This window comes from Ochotona curzoniae, unplaced genomic scaffold (assembly GCF_017591425.1).
Source record: "Ochotona curzoniae isolate NIBS_2020 unplaced genomic scaffold, NIBS_Ocur_1.0 contig_4642, whole genome shotgun sequence".
In the NCBI taxonomy this organism is placed as follows: domain Eukaryota; kingdom Metazoa; phylum Chordata; class Mammalia; order Lagomorpha; family Ochotonidae; genus Ochotona; species Ochotona curzoniae.
In genome coordinates this window covers 748,465-767,278 of record NW_024466352.1, presented here as the reverse complement: position 1 = coordinate 767,278, position 18,814 = coordinate 748,465, and the positions used below count along the sequence as shown (strand labels likewise).

Below are 18,814 nucleotides of genomic sequence, written 5' to 3'. Positions count from 1 at the left end.
TTAGCGGCTAAAGTCCTCGCCTTGAACGCTCTGGGATCCTATATGGGCGCCGGTTCTAATCCCGGCAGCTCCACTTCCCTTCCAGCTCTCTGCATGTGGCCTGGGAAAGCAGTTGAGGATGGCCCAAGACCTTGGGCTCCTGCACCCATGTGGGAGACCTGGAGGAGGTTCCTGGTTCCCAGCTTTGGATCGGCACAGTACCGGCTGTAGTGGCTCACTTGGGGAGTGAATCATCGGATGAAAGATCTTCCTCTTTGTCTCTTCTCCTCTGTATATCCGACTTTGTAATAATAATAAAAAAAAATCTTGCCCAGACCAGTGTCTTGCAGTGTTTCCTCTATGTTTTCTTCTAGTTGTTTTGTAGTTTCATGTCTCACATTGCAGTCTGTGATCTGTTGTGAGTTAATTTTGTATATGGTAAAAGATAGGGGTCTAAATTAATTCTTTTACATGTGAATGTACAGTTTTCCCAGCACTATTTGTTTCTATAATGTATGTTCGTGGCACCTTTGTCAAAAATCTATTGCCTTGAAGTATATGGCTTCATTTCTAGGTTCTCAAATATGTTCACATGTTTGTGTGTTTGTTTTTGTGACATATTTATTTTATTGTTCCTTGTCTCCATTTTCTTGACCTTGCTAAAAAACATAGATTTATTTCGGTTGAATACATCTATTTACCATCTAGAAATTTACCATCTATAATCCTCTCCCATAGGCAGTTTATTCTAATTGAAATAATTGGCCTTCCTACATACAGAAAAATATATCTGACTAATCCTAGGAATCAGGGATTCTTTAGCTTGAACTTTCCACACCCCTGCCTTTTTTGAAGGCCAGCTTCTAATTGTTTCACTGTGTAGCATTTGTTCTATTGGAACAGTGCAATTATAAATTTTTATTTTCTGCTTACATTTAAGAAAACTACAAAACAGCAGCATTTTATTCTAAGTAGTGGGCCATCTGAATTTTCCAGATTGAGAAAATAAAATGTGCAGAGAGAACAAGAGGAAATAACTGCTTTCATTTTGGCTTCTAAAGTATATTATAATGGTCCGGCTCCTTTTCTCTCAACCTTGGGGGAAAAAACCTATCTGTTAAATCTTAATTGGAAGATAGTGTGCTGTGTATTGCTGCATTTGCTTTGTGTAAGTAATTCACTTTTAAGGTCGTTTTTATATTGTGCACTTGGCATCTGTTGTCAGTATACTGCCCTAGAGCCCACTGGTGTTCTACATCTCTCTCTCTTTCTCTCTCTCTCTTTTAACTGTGTAACATTTTAGAAGCAAAGTAATTTTCAGATATTTGAGAGGCTGAGTTTGCTATGGCAAGCAGTTACCAGAATGACTAACATAATTGTTCTTATTTCTCATATCCTCAAAATGGTACTCCTGCCCCCTCTCCCACCCCCGTGTTCCCCAGGATGTGCTGAATTTTATTTCTACCCTGGAAAATGCTGAGGGAAAGAGAAACTAAATATGTAGAGAAGAGGAAAAAAAAAAACCTTATCTCAATGATCTCCAAACTTTTTTCCTTCAAATTTAAGTTTCTTAAAGTACGTTGTACTAAAAAATATATAAATAGCTTTTTGAAGCTTTTCAAAATATTAAAGCATGTTTTTATTTAGTGTTGTGATTAAATAAGTAGAAAGTCACTGATTTTCTCAGAGGCTAGAGACTACTCTGTTGGGCCCCAGTGCAATGGCCTAGTGGTTAAGTCCTTGCTTTGCATCTGCTGGGATCCCACTTGGGCGCTGATTCTAATCCCAGCTGCTCCACTTTCCATCTAACTGTTGTGGTTTGGGAAAGCAGTAAAGGATTACTAAAGGCCCCTGGCTCCTGCCTTCAGATCTGCTCAGCTCCAGTCATTGTGACCATTTGGGGAGTGAACCAGTGGATGGAGGAAGCTCTTTCTCTCTGTAAATCTGATTTTCCAATAAAAAGAAAAACCTTTACTCTGTTAAGTGTATAGTTTTGTAGTTAATTTATTTTGAGCCTGCTGCATTCCAGGCACTGTCAATTACTATACATGTATAGCTTTGTACAATTTATTTTTGATGGATACTAATAACACAATTCATTTATTTAATTTCACTTTATCTGAAAAGTGAGAGACAGAGAAATCTTTTTTTTTTAAAGATTTATTTTTATTATTTTTTCATTGGAAAGGCGGATATACAGAGAGGAGAGACAGAGAGGAAGATCTTCCGTCCGATGATTCACTCCCCAAGTGAGCGCAACGGGCTGATACTATGCCGATCCGAAGCCAGGAGCCTCTTCCAGGTCTCCCACGCGGGTGCAGGGTCCCAAAGCTTTGGGCCGTCCTGGACTGCTTTCCCAGGCCACAGGCAGGGAGCTGGAAGGGACGCGGGGCTGCTGGGATAGAACCGGCGCCCATATGGGATCCCGGGCGTGCAAGGCGAGGACCTTTAACCACTTGCGCCACCGCGCCGGGCCCAAGACAGAGAAATCTTAGGCAATAAGCTGGCAGTGGGGGGATGTTCTTGGGACTCATTTTAGTTCATTGTCCTCTCAGAAATCCCTGTCCTTCCCTACCTGATGTACACATGGAAAGGACAACTTTCTTGACATTTACAGCGGAAGAGTGAGTCTGTCAAGGCTGGAGGCAGAAGACCCTACCACTTTTGGTTACGATTTGCTCCCACATAAGTGGTTCTTGTTTCATAGGAGTCCTGATTGGCTGATTACTCACGGTCTTGCAGTCAATGACTCTGAGACTTGGGCCTCTGTATGGATTCACCAGGCATAAAATTCCGTGTACGCACAGATTAGCCCCTCTGAAGTGGCTGCAAGAGCAGTAGCAGGATGTAGTCATTGCTGTTCATTACTCTCAGTAGTTTAGAACTAGTGAGGCGTAGTTTTTGTTACACCCTTTTGCATGAGATCCCCCTGTTATAATCATGTTTATAAATCATGTTTTCCTGATGTGAATTGTTATGTTGTTCACCAGTGCTGTCCTTTTGAATGTCAGGAGCAGCATTTCTTAGTATCACAACCATCTATGCTGAGAGTGGATCAGGTTTTGTGGTGCCAAGTGCTTCTTCCAAAGCAGGCGTGGAAGCCATGAGCAAGTGAGTACTCTTATTAATTCCATAGCTGAGGGTCAATAATGTTCTCTGATCACTCGTGCAACTAATTTCCAGCCTTTTGATCTCTAACTAGAGCAAAATAAAAGAGGGTGCTTTGCATTCACCTGTTTGTTGGATGCAGTATGGTCCAAAGGAACTTTGGCCAGTGATGGGAATGCTCTGTAATTGGCACTATCAGATCATCATATGTGGCTTCCGAACCCGTTAAACACAATTACTCTTACGGAACAACTTCAAAACTTTAAACTCGGGAGCAGATGTCTTGCTTGGTGGCTCACACAGCTGTGTCCCACTTCGGAGTAGCTGGGCTGCATTTCCTGTTCTGGTACTTCTGCTTTCCTGCCAGTGCAGACCTGTGAGGACTCATCCATGTGGATGACATGGATTGGGCTGCTGGCTCCTGGATTTGACCCTGACCTAACCCCAACTGTTCTGGGCATTTTGTAAGTGGCTGAGTGTTCTTTCTGATCATCCAGTAAATAAAAATTACAAAATATTAGAATTAAATGGCCTGCCTTTTAGCCCTGTGCTTAGCATTTTAACTTGCACCACTAACCTGTGAAGTGAATTCCTTATCATATTACAGTAGTTACTCAGAATATAGAGTTGCTTATTGGGAGCTTATCGGTCATGTTAGAGTGGAACAAATTTATCTGGCCTGCCTCCCAAGCAGAGATAGGGATGCATTTTCCACCAGGAACATATCCGTCCTAGGTTGCTTAGTGTGTCACAGGATGATATAGACTGGGCTCACTTCAGTAATCCTGTTAGACATGAAGTTACTGCTTCTTTGGCAGTTTGGAGTAGGTGTGCTACAAGTACACGCCCCAGGATATCGTCACAGGCCTCATCCAAAGCATCATTCTCGGGTCAGATGTTGTGGGTGCAGTGGGTTAAACAGCTGCTTGAGATGCAACTCTCAGCTCCTTCACTTCTGAACCAGCTTCCTGTTGATTGCTACTCTGGGAAACAACAGATATGGTCCATGTGCTTGGGTTCCTGCCCCTCATGTTGAATGCCTGAATGGAGTTCCAGACTCCTGGCACTGACCTGGCATACTTGGCTGTTGTAGGTAGATAGGGAGTAAACACATGGACGATTTCTGTTTCTGTCCCCTGTCTGTAACTCACCTTCTTCGTCCTTTTTTGCAGCTTCTCCCTCCTTCTTTCCTCTCCTCCATCTCTCTCTGTTTCTCCCAGTTTCTCTCATATCCTGCCTGTCAAATAAATGAATGAATAAACAAATCTGTTTTAAAAATGCATAGCTTGGAGAAGGTGATTTGCTTGTGAAAAAGATAATAGAGTCAGTCCATTTTTCTAATATGTATTCATGGATTAAGTGAGGCGCAAGCCTCCCTGGCATCCTGAGCTGCCTGTCCTGTAGGACTGGAATTGGTTTAGCTGAATTGGCCTTTGAGTTGTTATGGGGGCACTCTATTAATAGGTATCTGTGCTTTCATATAACACATTCAATTTCATCTATTGCAAGGATACAGTGTCATAAGGACACTATTACAGTGTTGAATTTCCCTTTTATCAGTCTTCCAGAAGACGTGATTTTCTGGCCTTTCTATTAGAAAAAGAAAATGTGCCTTTCCTGAACACTCAGTTTGCTTTTTCCATGTGAGCTCTGTAAGTTGTGTAACGAATTAGGCTTAACTTTTTTGCATAGGATCATGGAAACAGTAGATAGTAATTTGTGATCTGCCTCTGGCAGTTACATTGAATTTAAAAATCCATTTAGATATTAGCTTCCTTATTCCTATCTTTGTGTTTGCTTTTTATTTGCTTTTCAATTTGTATTCCGTCTTTCTGCCTGCCTTCCTTCTTTGCATTATATCTATTCTTTGACGCTACCTTAACACATTTAAAAAAACTAAATTAATGATATGACTATGGGAAATGGATGTTTATTTTGGTGCAAAAATTTTATGAAAAGCATATAGTTTTTCTTGTTTTAATAAATATCAGAAAGTTAATCTTATAGCTACTGCTACTGCTACTAAGGAACTATAAAAGACTGGGAGTGGAAATGGGGAGGGAGGAAATGGAGAGAGGGAAGGACTGTATTGCCTTAAGTAATAAAAACATTGGAAAAATATGCATGAATTTTGTTTTATGCACCAGAATAAACATGTTTTAATTCCCTTTTCATAATCATTTTGAAATACCCTCATTTGCACACAACCCTACATACTATTATAAATTCTGAAGGTATAGAAGAGTGAAGCGAAGCTAGACCTACCAAGCAGGCTTTGGAAACCAGTAGCTGCAGCATTCTTTGTTTGCTGTTTGTGTTACTCTTTGCCTCAGAACCTTTAGAAAGACTCTGTTAGTTTCCTGTTTCTTATAGTTTCCGATTTTAAATGCAGTTCCACAGTAGTGTGAAAGCTTAGTTAAACATGGATATGGCGAATATCTTAAATTTTTGTCACCTATCTCTTATTCAATTAAATGATTTTTGGTATTGCAGAGATTGTAATCCAAGTAACAGGGCTATAAGCAAAATAACAATGAAGTTTATAAATGCAAGATTAACTTCCAGAAAATGTGGGGAAAGGGCATTAAACTCTCATGTCTTGATGTGAGTAATGAATACTTACGCTAAAAACATATAATATAACATGTAATAATCTTGTTTTGATTGTAAAGGGTAGGTAGTGCAGCCTACTGTTTAAGGGCATGAAAACAGCAATGGGAGATTCTACAACAGCGGGGTTGAGGGCAGACTTTTATACTAGACCATTTGGGTTCCATAAGTTATTAGCTTGACCCAGAGAAAAGAATTTGCATTCTGCTTGTCTCAGTTACTGCTTCTGCTACATAGAGCGATAGCAGGCTCTGTCTGTTGGGATTATGAACCCTGGTGTGTAGTAAGCATGCAGTGTGTCTTGTTGATTTGTGTTTTCTGCACGTGGTATAATATTTTAAATTTAACCTTGTCATTGTAATTTGTAGGTCTCTTGCAGCTGAATGGGGTAGATATGGAATGCGATTCAATGTGATTCAGCCGGGGCCTATAAAAACCAAAGTAAGTTTTGCTTTGCTTAACTTGTGAATGATTAAAGAATTAGGAAGTGACAGGTTTATTCTGATTATTTTGTGAACAACTTTTGGGGTGCCTGGATCTGAAAGCATGAATGTAGGAAGAAGTTTGTGCCATCACCCAGTATGGGAGGTGAGCAAAACATAACAGCTGTGTAACTTCTTGATAACTTCTATTTCTTTGTCTTAAACTTCCAGGATCTTTTTTTTTTTCCCTTTGCTATCATTTTTTTTTCTGATTTGCTTTGTCACTCTCAGTCTGTTATTATACTGTATTTTTAAAGTTTGATATTTTAAAATCTCTTTGACATCCTTATTTAATTTTTAATATTCTTTGGAAGGTAGAATCAGATAGAGACAGGAAGAGAGTGCGAGACAGCTTCCATCTGCTGGTTCACTCCTCTAAGGCCCACAACAGCTGGTGCTGTGCGAGGCTGAAGCCAGCAGCTGGAATGTCATTTTGAGTCTTGCATAAAGGTGGCAGGGACTCAAGTACTTGAGCTGTGATCTGCTGCTCCCTGGTGTGTACAGTAGCAGGAAGCTGGGATCAACAGCTGAACCAGGACTTAAACCTGGACTCTATGATACATGATGCAGGCATCCCAGGTGGTGTCCGAACCTCTGCAGTAAACACCTGCCCCGGCATTTGTTTTTAATTTATTTTTATTGGAAAGTCAGATAGACAGATAGGAGGAGAGACAGAGAGGAAGATCTTCTGTCTGATGATTCACTCTCAAAGTGGCCACAAAAGTCAGGATCCCGGAGCTCTTCTAGGTCTCCCACGTGGGCACAGGGTCTCAAGGCTTTGGGCTGTGCTCAACTGCTTTCTCAAGCAGAGAGCTGGGTGGGAAGCGTGGCTGCTGGGATTAGAACTGGCGGTCGTATGGGATCCTAGTGCGTTGAAGGCAAGGACTTTATCAGCTAGGCCAACACGCTGGGCCCAGCCCAGCATTCTTTTTTAAAGTGATGAAACTGTTAACTGTATTTTTAATTTAAGAGGTGCTCTGGAAATTTACCATATGGGTTTGGTCTTGCCATAAGTAGCATTTTCTTTGACTCATGTCTTTGCCTTTCACTCTCAGTCAATTATGCATGTCATCTAACTCCTACATCTCTCTGATTAAAATCTTTCCAATGGCATTCATTTCACCTAAAATTAATAATCCCCACAGACATTCACTGTAACTCATAATTATCAGTAATTTTGTTGCAGATGTTGCTCAAATTCTCTTTAGTTCTTTATTCCCTCATATGATTGAAAATAACTTAATTCTCACACTTCTTTTTTTTCCATATAAATAAAAAATTTAGATGCAACCAGGATATAGCTTTGAAAATCCAGTCAGATTTGTAACTTTTACTAAGGAATAGTTGGGTGATAGGTAGTTCTTGAGTATTAAATACTAACATGGAAATAGACATTTATCAGTTTTATCAAGCAGTTTGATTACTAAAAAATGGAAAGAATGCTTATCTCTCTTTTAAAGAAATAAAATGATTTTTTAAGAAAGATTTGTTTTTATTGGAAAGGCAGATTTACAGAGAGAAGGAGAGACTGAGAAAAAGATCTTCCATCTACTGGATCACTCCCCAAGTGGCCACAATGTCTGGAGCTGAGCTGATCTGAAGCCAGGAGCCAGGAACTTCTCCTGGACCTACCATGTGGATGAGGGGTCCTAAGGCTTTGGGCCGTGCTTGACTGCTTTCCCAGGCCACAAGCCAGGAGTGGAAGCGAAGTGGAGGAACTGGAATACAAGTGGCATCTATATGGCATCCCTGTGCTTGAAGGCGAGGATTAGCCAATTGAGCCATTGCACCAGACCCCTAAAATAATTTTTTGGTTCTTAGTTTTTATTTTCCAATTTTGTAGGCATAGGACTTCCTTCAGCTGCCACCCCTTTCATCCTCTTCTCTCCACCCCCCAGCCATTGTCTCCTGTGTTTTGTAGAGTCTATCAGGTGGAGTCTTGACTCTTAACTTTCTGCTCTCTATGTGCATCGTGACACTGTTGTTACAGGCAGTGGTAGAAGGTTTCATATTTTGTTGTCTAGGTACATTTACAGGTTTCATTGGGGGTCTACTTTTATTCAGTAATAGAGATGCATTCTGTCGATTTTCTTTGATTTCTGGTACTCTGCTTTCCATCACATCCTTTGTTTGTGAGATTATAAGTGTATGTTTGTTTACTGTTATTTTTGTTTGTATTGTTTATGAAGATTGCTTTATTTTTAGAGCAAACATATGACACGTGTCCTTTTGGGATTAGCTCATTTCAATGAGTATAATGGTCTGCAGTTGGGACCATTTGGTTGCAAATGATAAAATTTCATTTTTCTTAATAGCTAGTAGTATTTCAGAGAGTGGATGTATCGGAGTTTCCTTCCCCAGTCCTCCTTCAATGGGCATCTGCATTGTTTCCATGGCTTTGCAGTTGCTGATTGTGCTGCAATGAATAAGAGGTGCAGGTTGCTTTCTCATATGTATATGTTAGTTCTTTTGGATATATTCTTAGGGGTGGGATTGCTGGATTATATAGTAGGTGAATTGTCAGTTGCCCAAGTACCACCTTCCATGGTGGCTACACAAGTCTACCGTCCTACTAGCAGTGGATAGTGTACCTTTTGCCCAACATCCTCACCAGCAGGTGTTGTTTTAGGTTGATGGTTTTCTGCATGTGGGCTTCTCACTGCGGTTAAGTAGAACAAACCTCTGTGTGGCTTTTATTTGAATTTCCCTTACTGCTAGGGAGCTTAAGCATTTTTACATATGCTGTTAGCCATTTGGATTTGTTCCTTTGAAAAGCGTCTGCTCATCTCCTTTGCCAATTTGTTAACTGGTTTGTTTGTTATTATTGTATTTCTGGAGTTCTATGTGTATTCTGAATATTAGCTCACTATTTTGTAGTGTGCAAAGATTTTCTCTTACTCTGTTAGCTGCTTTTTTACTTTGTTGATTGTTTCCTTTGCTGTACAGAAGCTTCTAAGTTTGATATAGTCCTGTTTATTTTGGTATGGACTACCTGTGCTTTTGATGCTTTTTCTAGAAAGTCTTTGCCTATGTCTGTATCTTGGAGAGTATTTCTTATGTTTTCTTCTTCTACTAGATGGTGGTTTTTGGGTGATGTTTAGATCCTTTATCCATTTAGATTTGTGTGTGTGTGTGTGTGTGTGCGGTGAAAGGTGATGTCTTGTTTCATACTTCTGCATGCTGCTATCCAAGAGACCAACTTTATTCCCCGGGTTGTTTTCTGTTCTCTTGTCAAAGATTAGGTGACTGTACGTGTGTGGGCTCTGTTCTGATGTTTCTCTTCTGCTTCATTGCTCTTCCTGTTTCCATACCACTGCCAGGCTGTTTTGATTACTACTACCCTACAGTATGTCCTAAGATTGGGAATTGTGATCCCTCCAGCTAGATTCTTATTCTTCGAGATAGTTTTGGCAATTCGTGGTCTCTTACATTTCCAGCTGGATTTTTGTATCTTTTTTTTTTTTAAACTCTGGGAGGTATATTCTTGGGATTTTCATTGGGATCTTATTGAATCTGTGTATTGTTCTTGGTAATATGGACATTTTTATTATGTTGACTCTGCCTATGCAGGAACATGGTATACTTCTCCATTTTTAAAAGTTTTCTTCTATTTGTTTTTTGAATGCTTTGTAGTTTTCCTTATAGAAATGTTTCATGTCTTTAGTTAGGTTAATTTCAAGGTATTTAGTTGTCTTCTGTGCTATTTTGAAAGGGGCAGTACGAACTAGTTCTTTTTCAGTCCTGGAGTAGTTTGTTATATACTAGGGCCATTGATTTATGTTCATTTATTTTGTACCTTGCCACCTTACCAAACTCTCTCATAAGTTCTAAAAGCCTCTTTATTGAGTCTTTTGATTCTCTTATGTATAGAATCATGTTGTCTGCAAACAGAGATGTTTGACTTTGTCTTTCCCAATTTAAATTCCTTTAATTTCTTTTTCTTGCCTCATAGCTGTTAGTGAAGACAGTAGTATGCTAAAGAGCAGATGCAGTAGTGAACATTCTTGTCTAGCTCCAGATCTTAGTGGGAAAGCTTCCAGTCTTTCTCAATTCAGCAGGATGCCGGCATCAGCTTTTTTCATAAGTTGATTTGATTATGTTGTAGTATGTTCCTTCTGTGCTTATCTTGCTTAGAGCTTTTAGCATCAAGTGGTGTTGGATCATATGGTTTTTTATGGTCTTCAGTTTCTTGGTGTGATGCATCACATTTATAGACTTGCGTATGTTAAACCATCTCTGCATGCCAGGGATAAATCCTACCTGGTCTGGGTGAATGATCTGTTTGATATATTGTTGGGTTCTGTTGGCTAGTGTTTTGTAGAATTTTATGTCTGTGCTCGTCAGTGATATGAGCATCTGCATATTAAATATCTCAAATAGTTTGTGATGGGGCTGATGTGTGTGACATAGTGCATAAAGCTACTGCCTGCTGTGCTGGCACCCCACGTGGACAGCAGTTTGAATCCTGGCTGCATCATTTCTAACCCAGCTCCCTGCTAATACATCTAGGAAAGCAGCAAAACGTAGTTCAGCCCCTTAGGCCTCCACGTGGAAGATCCAAAAGAAGCTCCTGGCTCCTAGCTTTGGATCAGCCCAGCTCTGGCTATTGCTGACATCTGGGGAGTGAGCCAGCAGATGGAAGATCTCTCTCTTTCCATCTCTGTCTCTCTCTCCCCCCTCCCTATCTCCCTTCTTCCTTCTCTTTCTCTCCCCCTGTAATTCTTTCAAATGAACAAATCTAAAAAAAAGTGTGGAAAGATGGAATTAAAAAGATGAATTTATTCTGATGCAAAAAAGGTGTGGAGTCCATGCATTATCGTGTCATAATATTTATCTTCAGTGGCCTTTTTGGGGACCCTTATATTTTTGAATACTTTTATATACATTTCTGCTAGTCCTTGTGACCATTTTGTGAGGCACTAAGAGAGATATATTTATTTCACAAGGAGGATAATTAAAGTAAAATGTTATATTTCTAGTGGATTTTTTGGGTTTAATTAGATAAAATGACTTCCTTTGAACTGCTTGAATATGAAATTTTGGGGAATTTTATTACTTTTCAGGTGAAGAGGCTACCATCGTATAATTATATTTTATTCAGATTTGTTTCCTAAGGAAGAAATGGGTTGAATTTTTAAAAATTGCTTCTTTCCCCCCCCCCCCTCCAATTCAGGGTGCCTTTAGCCGTATGGACCCAACTGGAGCATTTGAGAGAGAAATGATTGACAGAATTCCCTGTGGTCGGCTAGGGACTGCAGAAGAACTGGCAAATCTCGCTGTTTTCCTTTGTAGTGATTATGCTTCTTGGATTAATGGAGCAGTAAGCATTATTGTATCTCTGTTTTCGGTGGGGAGGGGTCTGAGATTGAGAAGGCTGACTCATTGTGAAATCTGTGTTACCAATGCTGAGTGTCATGATGATTTAAAACATTTACTTAGCTATTAATGATAAAGTCAGCAAGAAATATATTTATAATAAAAGTAATTTCGTTAGGTGCGAGTTATCCTGATAGGAATGTCTTTAAGATCTTTATGACTAGATAGAATATTCTGGATGGAATAAATCAATTTAGGTTTCGTCATCAGTTTTATTTTTAGCATTCGGGATTTGATTGAATGTGCCAAGAGGACATTGCATCCAGTTAGAATGTGGAAATGGCTATTGGTTCAGAATCTTTTAAAAATGAATTTCATATCAGGGTTTTCAATATTTTTTTTCAGGTCATCAGATTTGATGGTGGAGAGGAAGTGTTCATATCAGGTGAATTCAACAGTCTGAGGAAGGTAATGCCATTTTTCTGTGTATCAGACATCATTAGCAGCTAGGATACTAAGCGTCAAAACCATGTGGGAGTCATATTAAATTTACATCTGTTTTCTGTGTCAGGTTACCAAGGAACAATGGGACACGATAGAAGGACTTATCAGGAAGACAAAAGGCTCCTGAGGTGACTACATGCCTTCATCGTGGTGACACTAAAGTCAGACAATAGAGTGCAAACCGACTGTAATCTCATCAAGTCTAATAAATTGTTAATTAACATTCATTGAGTGTGTATTATGACACAGACCAGTGATAGCTAGTGTATATCAAAGGTATGATAGGATATTTTTTCTTCAAGTTGTAAAAACTTAGGACGACTGAACTGCTTGGGTCTCTGCCACCAAGTGGAGACACTGATGGGGCTCAGGTTCTCCTGCCTTCAGCCTGAGCCAACCTGGCTGGCGGGGGTTTATTTGTGGAGATAACCAGTGGATGGAAGATCTAGCTCTCTGTTCCTCTCCCCTTCTCTGTGTCACTCTGTCTTTTTGATGAATAAAAAATAAGTAAGAGTCACTTTATTTCTGGTAAACAAAATAACAAATAAAATAATTTTCCAATAAGTAACATTAAATGCTGTTTTAAAATGTAGAAACGTGGCCTTGTTCAGTGGTGTAGCAAGGTAATCCTTGACCTGTGAGGCTGGCATCCCATATGGCAGCCAATTCAGGTTCCAGCTGCTCCATTTCCAATTGAGCTCCCTGCTTGTGGCCTGGAAAAGCATCAGCGGATGAAGCCCTTGGGCTCCTGCATCAACTGAGAGACCTGAATGAAGCTCCTGGCTCCAGGCATCAGATCAGCATCGGTTCACTTGGGGAGTGAACTAACAGGTGGAAGATCTCTCTCTCTCTGTCTCATCTTCTTTCTGTAACTCTACCTTTCAAATAAAAATAACTCCTTTAAGAAAATATAAAAACATGAATGAAAGGTGCACCTTGTCTGTTTCTACTCTTTCATTTTTGTCATGATAAGAAAATAAGAGAATACAAAATAGTTTTTAAAGTACATTTTTTAAAAATTAGTGTTTATTTTTTAAACTTAGTTATTTTCTGTGAGGGTAGTTTGCATGTGCATATAGTGTTTTTTTTTGGTTAAATTTTTATTTTGAACTTTTGAATTGTATAGTACAAGTGCATACCATTTATAAAAAGAGTTTACCACAGGGGCTGGCACTGGGGCATAGTAAGCTAATCCTCCACTTCTGGCACCAGACAGCCAAGACAGTATAAATAATAAAGGGCCCTTTTGCAAGATGTTATTATTGACATTAAGCTCCAAGCTCACACTGAGTAAAAGGCCAACTCCACAGTAGCAAACAATGCCTGGCTGGATTAGAGTTCTTCTGCAGGGTGGTCCGGTGTCCATGCAAAGGGAGGTGGAGCTGCATTCAGGTGGCTGTAGAGACATCCACAGAGCCCTGCGATACAGCGGGAAGTTCCTTGCGACCCTGCCTCAATGGAACAATGCTCTTCACACCTTTGTGTCCCCCACATCCATTGCACGGACCCCAGCAGTTTCCTGCTTATGGACTGGGAAAGCAATGGAAGATGGCTCAAGCCTTTGGGGCCCTGTACCCTGAGAGAAACCCAGAAGGTGGTCCTGGCTCTTAACTTGTCCAGCTCTGGCCATTGCAGTCATTTGGGGAGTGAACCAGCAGATGGAAGGCCTCTCTCATGTCCTTCTCTCTGTAAATTTGCCTAGCAAAGAAAATTAAATGAATTTGTTTTTGTTTTCTTAAGAAATTTGCTGTAGTTTGTTCCCCAACTAGTTTCTATCTTCAACTCTTGAATGTTTTTGCTTGTGTTTCTGGAAGATGCCCCCAGCTTATAAATGCAACATCTTTATTTTGCTATTTCTTGATTATTGCCCCAATTGTAGAAACTGTTGAGTTTCTTCCCTGCGTGATGGTTTAGCGCCTTCATTCCATTTGCATACCCGTCGTCTGCCTGCTGCTTCTCTGCAAACATACTTGGACACAGGGAACACTTCTCCATGAATTCTACCATGATAGCTGTGCCTCTATTTTGCATTATTTGCTTTTTTTTTCTTTTTAACATATTTATGCCTTAGTAAATTTTTTCGTTTCCCAAGATTTTTGATCCTTTTTTAGGACATCTTGGCTGCTGTGTCATGAATCAGATCCCTTTTTAACACCTATCTGATGGTTAGTATTCCATGACTAATAGGTATTATACTATACTATACTATACTATACTATACTATACTATACTATACTATACTATATATTCTTTACTCAGAATTAGGTTATTTTTATTATTTTTAATTAAATTTTATTCAAAGTTATGTTCCAGTGCTCCTTTGGCAAGTGCATTTAAAAAATTTTAGTATTATTATTGTTGACAGATTTTAATTATGTGTATTTATGGGGTTCAGTATAATGTTTCCATTTCTGCATTCAGTATGGAGTGATAAAATCAAGTGAATTAGCATGCTGATCATATAATTGACTTTATGTTTTGCACTGAGACATTTGAAATGTATCCTCTTGTCTTTAAAGGCATTGCTAATCATTATTGATTATAGTCACTTTGCTCTGTAGTAGGTGTCAAAGCCAGTATTTCTTTCTTCCACTCATCTGCCAGGTTCTGGGAAGAACTCATTCTATTTGCTTCCTCCTTGAGTTCCACCTCTTTTGCCACATACAAATGACATTTTCACGTATTATAAATATACACAGCATTTTCAGATTTGGAATTTTTCCTCAAGATGAGTTGTTAGAAATATTACTAATCAAGTGTTGTGAGGCCTTTATTTTTATTTCAAAGCACATCATGGAGAGGGAGAGAAGTCTTCTATCGACTGGTTCACTCCCCAGATGGCTGTAATGGACCAGGGGTGGGCCAGGTGGGAGCCAGGAGCTTCACCCGGGTTTCCCATGTGGGTATGGAGCGCCAAACACATGGGCTTGTCTTCACAGCTTCTCCTAGGCTGGAAGTGGAGCAGACGAACTTGAACTTGCACCCATATGGGATGCCAGCAGGTTAGGTGGCAGTTTAGCCCACTATACCAGAGCATGGGCTCTGGGGTATGAAACTTTTAAGGGCTGTTGATATTTATTTCCAAATTTTTATTCCAAAGATTTATATGGGCTTACACACCTTAGAGCTTTGTGGCACCAAGTCCATTCCAACAATGATTGTGGCATGGTGGGTGGAGCCGGCACCTGAGATGTTATTTCCCAGCTACTTCACTTCTTCAATTTATTTTACTTGGAAAGACAGATATACAGAGAGGAAGATCTTATGTCTGTTGACTCGTTCCTTAAGTGGTTGCGATGGCTAGGACTATGCTGATCAGAGCCAGAGGGCGAGAGCCTCTTCCAGGTCTTCCACGTGGGTGCAGGGTCCCAAAGCTTTGGGCTGTCCTCAACTGCTTTCCCAGGCCACAAGCAGGGAGCCAGATGCCTGATGGGAAGTGGCGCTGCCGGGACATGAACTGGCAACCACATGGGATCCTGGCACGTACAAGACAAGGACCCCAACCACTAAGCTCTCACGCTGGGCCCAGCTGGCTGCTTCACTTCTAATCCGGCTCTGCTAATGATCTGGGGAAAGTAGCAGATGATGGCCCAAATGGTTGAGGCTCAGCTAGTCATGTGAGAAACCCCAGATAATGCTCCTGGCTTCAACCTGGCCCAACTTTTGCAATTGCAGCCATCTGGGGAGTGAACCAGTAGCTAGAAGATTCTGTCTCTGTCTCTCAAGCAAAATAAATAAGTAAATCTTAAACAATTAGCTGACAACAATTAAAACCATTTTCCAGGGGCAGGTGTTTTGCCTTCTGGTTAAGCCACTCCAGGCTTACTACATCCCATATTAGCATGGCTGAGTTCAAGAAGGCCTGGGTACCTTTTGGTTTCCAGCTTCGTGTTCATGCGTAGCCTGAGAAGCATCAGGTGATGGGTCACTTGTGTTGTGCTTGTTTCTTGGGAGATCTTCTTGGGAGATCTAGTTTCTACTTGGCTGTAAGCTTCTGGGGAATGAACCAGTGGATCAGGGCTGTCTCATTAACTCAAATAAGTATATTTGAGTATTACTAAGTTTATAATATAGACCTTTAAAAATGTGCTCAATTATTAGTGAGCTGGTATGCTCTTATACTTGTAAATTTCCTATTTCTCTTTCTCACTGTTGGCTTCTCCATAGAGCATTCTAAGCAGCTTTATTTGTTTCTTTGTATTTTCTTGAGTGCCCCATTCCTGCATACCATTACAAATGGTGAATGAGAGAGCAAAGCTTGTTTTTATGACAGAATCAGAAAAGAGAATTAATGGGGGGATATATTGGCTAACAATATATTCCTGAAGCTGAAACAGAAACATTGAGAGACAGTCACAACATCATATGATAGGCCATGTCATTTTTTTCACCTGAAGAATGATTGCTCTGTCAGTGTAACTGATATCTTTTATAAAAGTCCTGCTTCTCTTGCACTCATGGAAAAATTAATACTTAGTAAATTAAGGTGGAGCTTATTGGTAACACTGTCACTTATCTTACTATTAACATGTGAAACCTGCAGGAAATGTTTCAGGTACAACGTGACAGCCATTGTTTCTTTATTGTTCTTGTGGAAACAAAAGCAGCGATATTTAAGTGACTTTGAATAATAAAATTTTACAGCTAGAAAATCCTTAGGCAATACAAATTCTCAAACCTTTTATCACTGAGCCTGTGACTGAAGTTAATCTGACTGCTGTAGGTCACCACTGGTTAGCTTCACATCTCTTGACCAATTGTAGGTTTCTTAGGCTCATGGCTTAAATTGAGAGAGAATAATATCCTTACGAGGTATCATTTTGTTGCTAAATGTTTCAACAGGAAGAAGCTCAGAAATAAAAAAAAAACTTGTCTAATTAGAAAAGTGTGCAAATCACAAATTATAAAACAAATGAGTATATCATGTGATCACTTCTCAGCTCAAGAAGCAGGTCATGGAGGCTGGCATGTGGCACAGCAAATTCAGCTGCTGCTTAGGCCCCCAGAATCCTGTATTAAAGTACCAAATCAAGTCTCAGCTGCCCTGCTTCTGATTCAGCTCTCAGTGTACCTGGGAACAAAGCAGATGATGGTCCAAGTTCTTGGGTCCCTGCCACCCTGGTTGGAGAACTAGATGAAGTTCCTGACTGCTACCTTTGGGTTGGTCCAGCCTTGGCTGTTTTTAGCTAGTTAGGGAGTAAATTAGTGGGTAAAAGATCTTTCACTTTCTCCCTCTCTATGACTCTTCCTTTCAATTAAAAAAAATCTTAAAATTAAAAAACACAACATTGCTGGGAATTCAGAAGCTTCCCTCTTGTTCCCCACGTAGATGCTCTACCTTTTTTTATACCCACAATGCCATGAAACACATAGCAGAGAGTTAATCTTGTAACTATTACCATACTACTGTGATGTGGTTTAAAATGGCAGGAGGGGTAATTGGGGAGTGATGAAGGTAAGGGGCAGGAAGAAATACTTATATCTACAGAACTATATAATGGAAAACAATTATAGTAATGACAATAAATCCTACAAAAAGATTCCCTACTTGCTCCAATCTTGACTTAACACATAGCTAAGCAGGTTTTGAGATGTTCATAAATAGAATCCTACAGTCTGGCTTTTGTTGTGGGTAGCAGCTGTTTATGTATCTCATTGTCCAGGGATTTTCTCTGGACTGTATGTTATAAAGGAGGCACCACAGTTTTAGTTCTGTTATTGGTAATTCAGATTGTTTCCAGTTTGAGTCTCTCCTAAAGACAATGATGATATAAACATTGTTCTTGTGGTGAAAATAAATCCCACAATCATTAGATTGATAACACGTAGGCGTGATATCATTGGTTGTGCATGTTTAAGTTTAGTAGATACTGCCAGGGCCTTTCTAAAGTACGCATAGTGTAACCACTCCACAGCCATTGTCTTACACACACTGAGCAGGTGGCACCTACACTTGTAGTCTTTCTGATGCATGGATGCTGCCATCTACATGTTTGGAACTGGTATTTGTCCTCTTTGCTAATCTAGTCCATCACATCTTTCTGTTTAGTGACATTTAGAGATCTGTGAAATGCCTATTCATCTTTCTTTCGCGTTTCTCTATATTAGCATGTTTACATATTTAAAGAAGCTGATTTCCAGGAGTAATACTTATATATTTTGGATTTTGCTTCTGTCAGGTATGGATTATAAATACCGCCTTACTTTGAATTTGATTTTTAAATCTCTTAATAGTATATTTTCATGAACAGGAGTACTTAACAGAGTCCATGTTTTTAATCTGTTTCTTCTGAATTGGTGCTGAGAAATATTTCCATGCACAGGATTTTGAGGATACTCTTCTGTTCCCAAATGCATGTCTTTTACATTAAGAGTGGTAATAAGTTTGGGATGAGGTTGGTTTGTTGTCTGAGGTAGGCATTGTGCCAGTCATCTTGCATTTCCTCTTGCACATTCATTGTTAACAATCTTCACCCTGTTCCCTGGCCCAGGAAGCAGACCTGCCATGCCTACCGAAGTCTGAGGGATTCTGCTGAGGTAGAGGGCTTTCTTTATTGGGCAGTGCTTAGGAATTAATAACCAGCATCCTGAGCTTGGGACCTTATTACCGTGAACACTGTAGAAAGTCTCTTCAGAAAGACTCCAATCATACTTTTGGATGCTGCTTTTCTTTTTCCATGCTCTTATTGTAAGAATGCCAAACCGCTACAAGTTTGTGTGTATTTTGTGTTGAACAGCTATTTTTCTGCAGATGGAAAGTAGGAAAATTCTTACACTCCTCTGGACACCTTGCTTGAAGAAAACTTTGATAATGT

At 39.9% G+C, this 18,814-nt stretch overlaps 1 protein-coding gene across 2 annotated transcripts in view; it reads left to right on the top strand.

Moving 5' to 3' along the window:
• LOC121161121 (2,4-dienoyl-CoA reductase [(3E)-enoyl-CoA-producing], mitochondrial) overlaps positions 1–12,831 on the top strand; it is a 39,190-nt gene extending 26,359 nt beyond the window's left edge. The window contains exons 6-11 of one of the 2 annotated variants that reach the window (XR_005884633.1): positions 2,991–3,090; positions 6,066–6,138; positions 11,353–11,499; positions 11,901–11,963; positions 12,067–12,189; positions 12,276–12,831. Coding sequence is in view for 1 of the 2 variants with exons in the window: in XM_040987403.1 (XP_040843337.1) it covers positions 2,991–3,090; positions 6,066–6,138; positions 11,353–11,499; positions 11,901–11,963; positions 12,067–12,126 (443 nt within the window). In the remaining variant the exon portion in view is untranslated. Of the gene's footprint in view, positions 1–2,990; positions 3,091–6,065; positions 6,139–11,352; positions 11,500–11,900; positions 11,964–12,066; positions 12,191–12,275 lie in introns of those variants that run through there. The other variant, XM_040987403.1, reaches the window with a different exon arrangement.
• Positions 12,832–18,814: the final 5,983 nt, after the last annotated feature.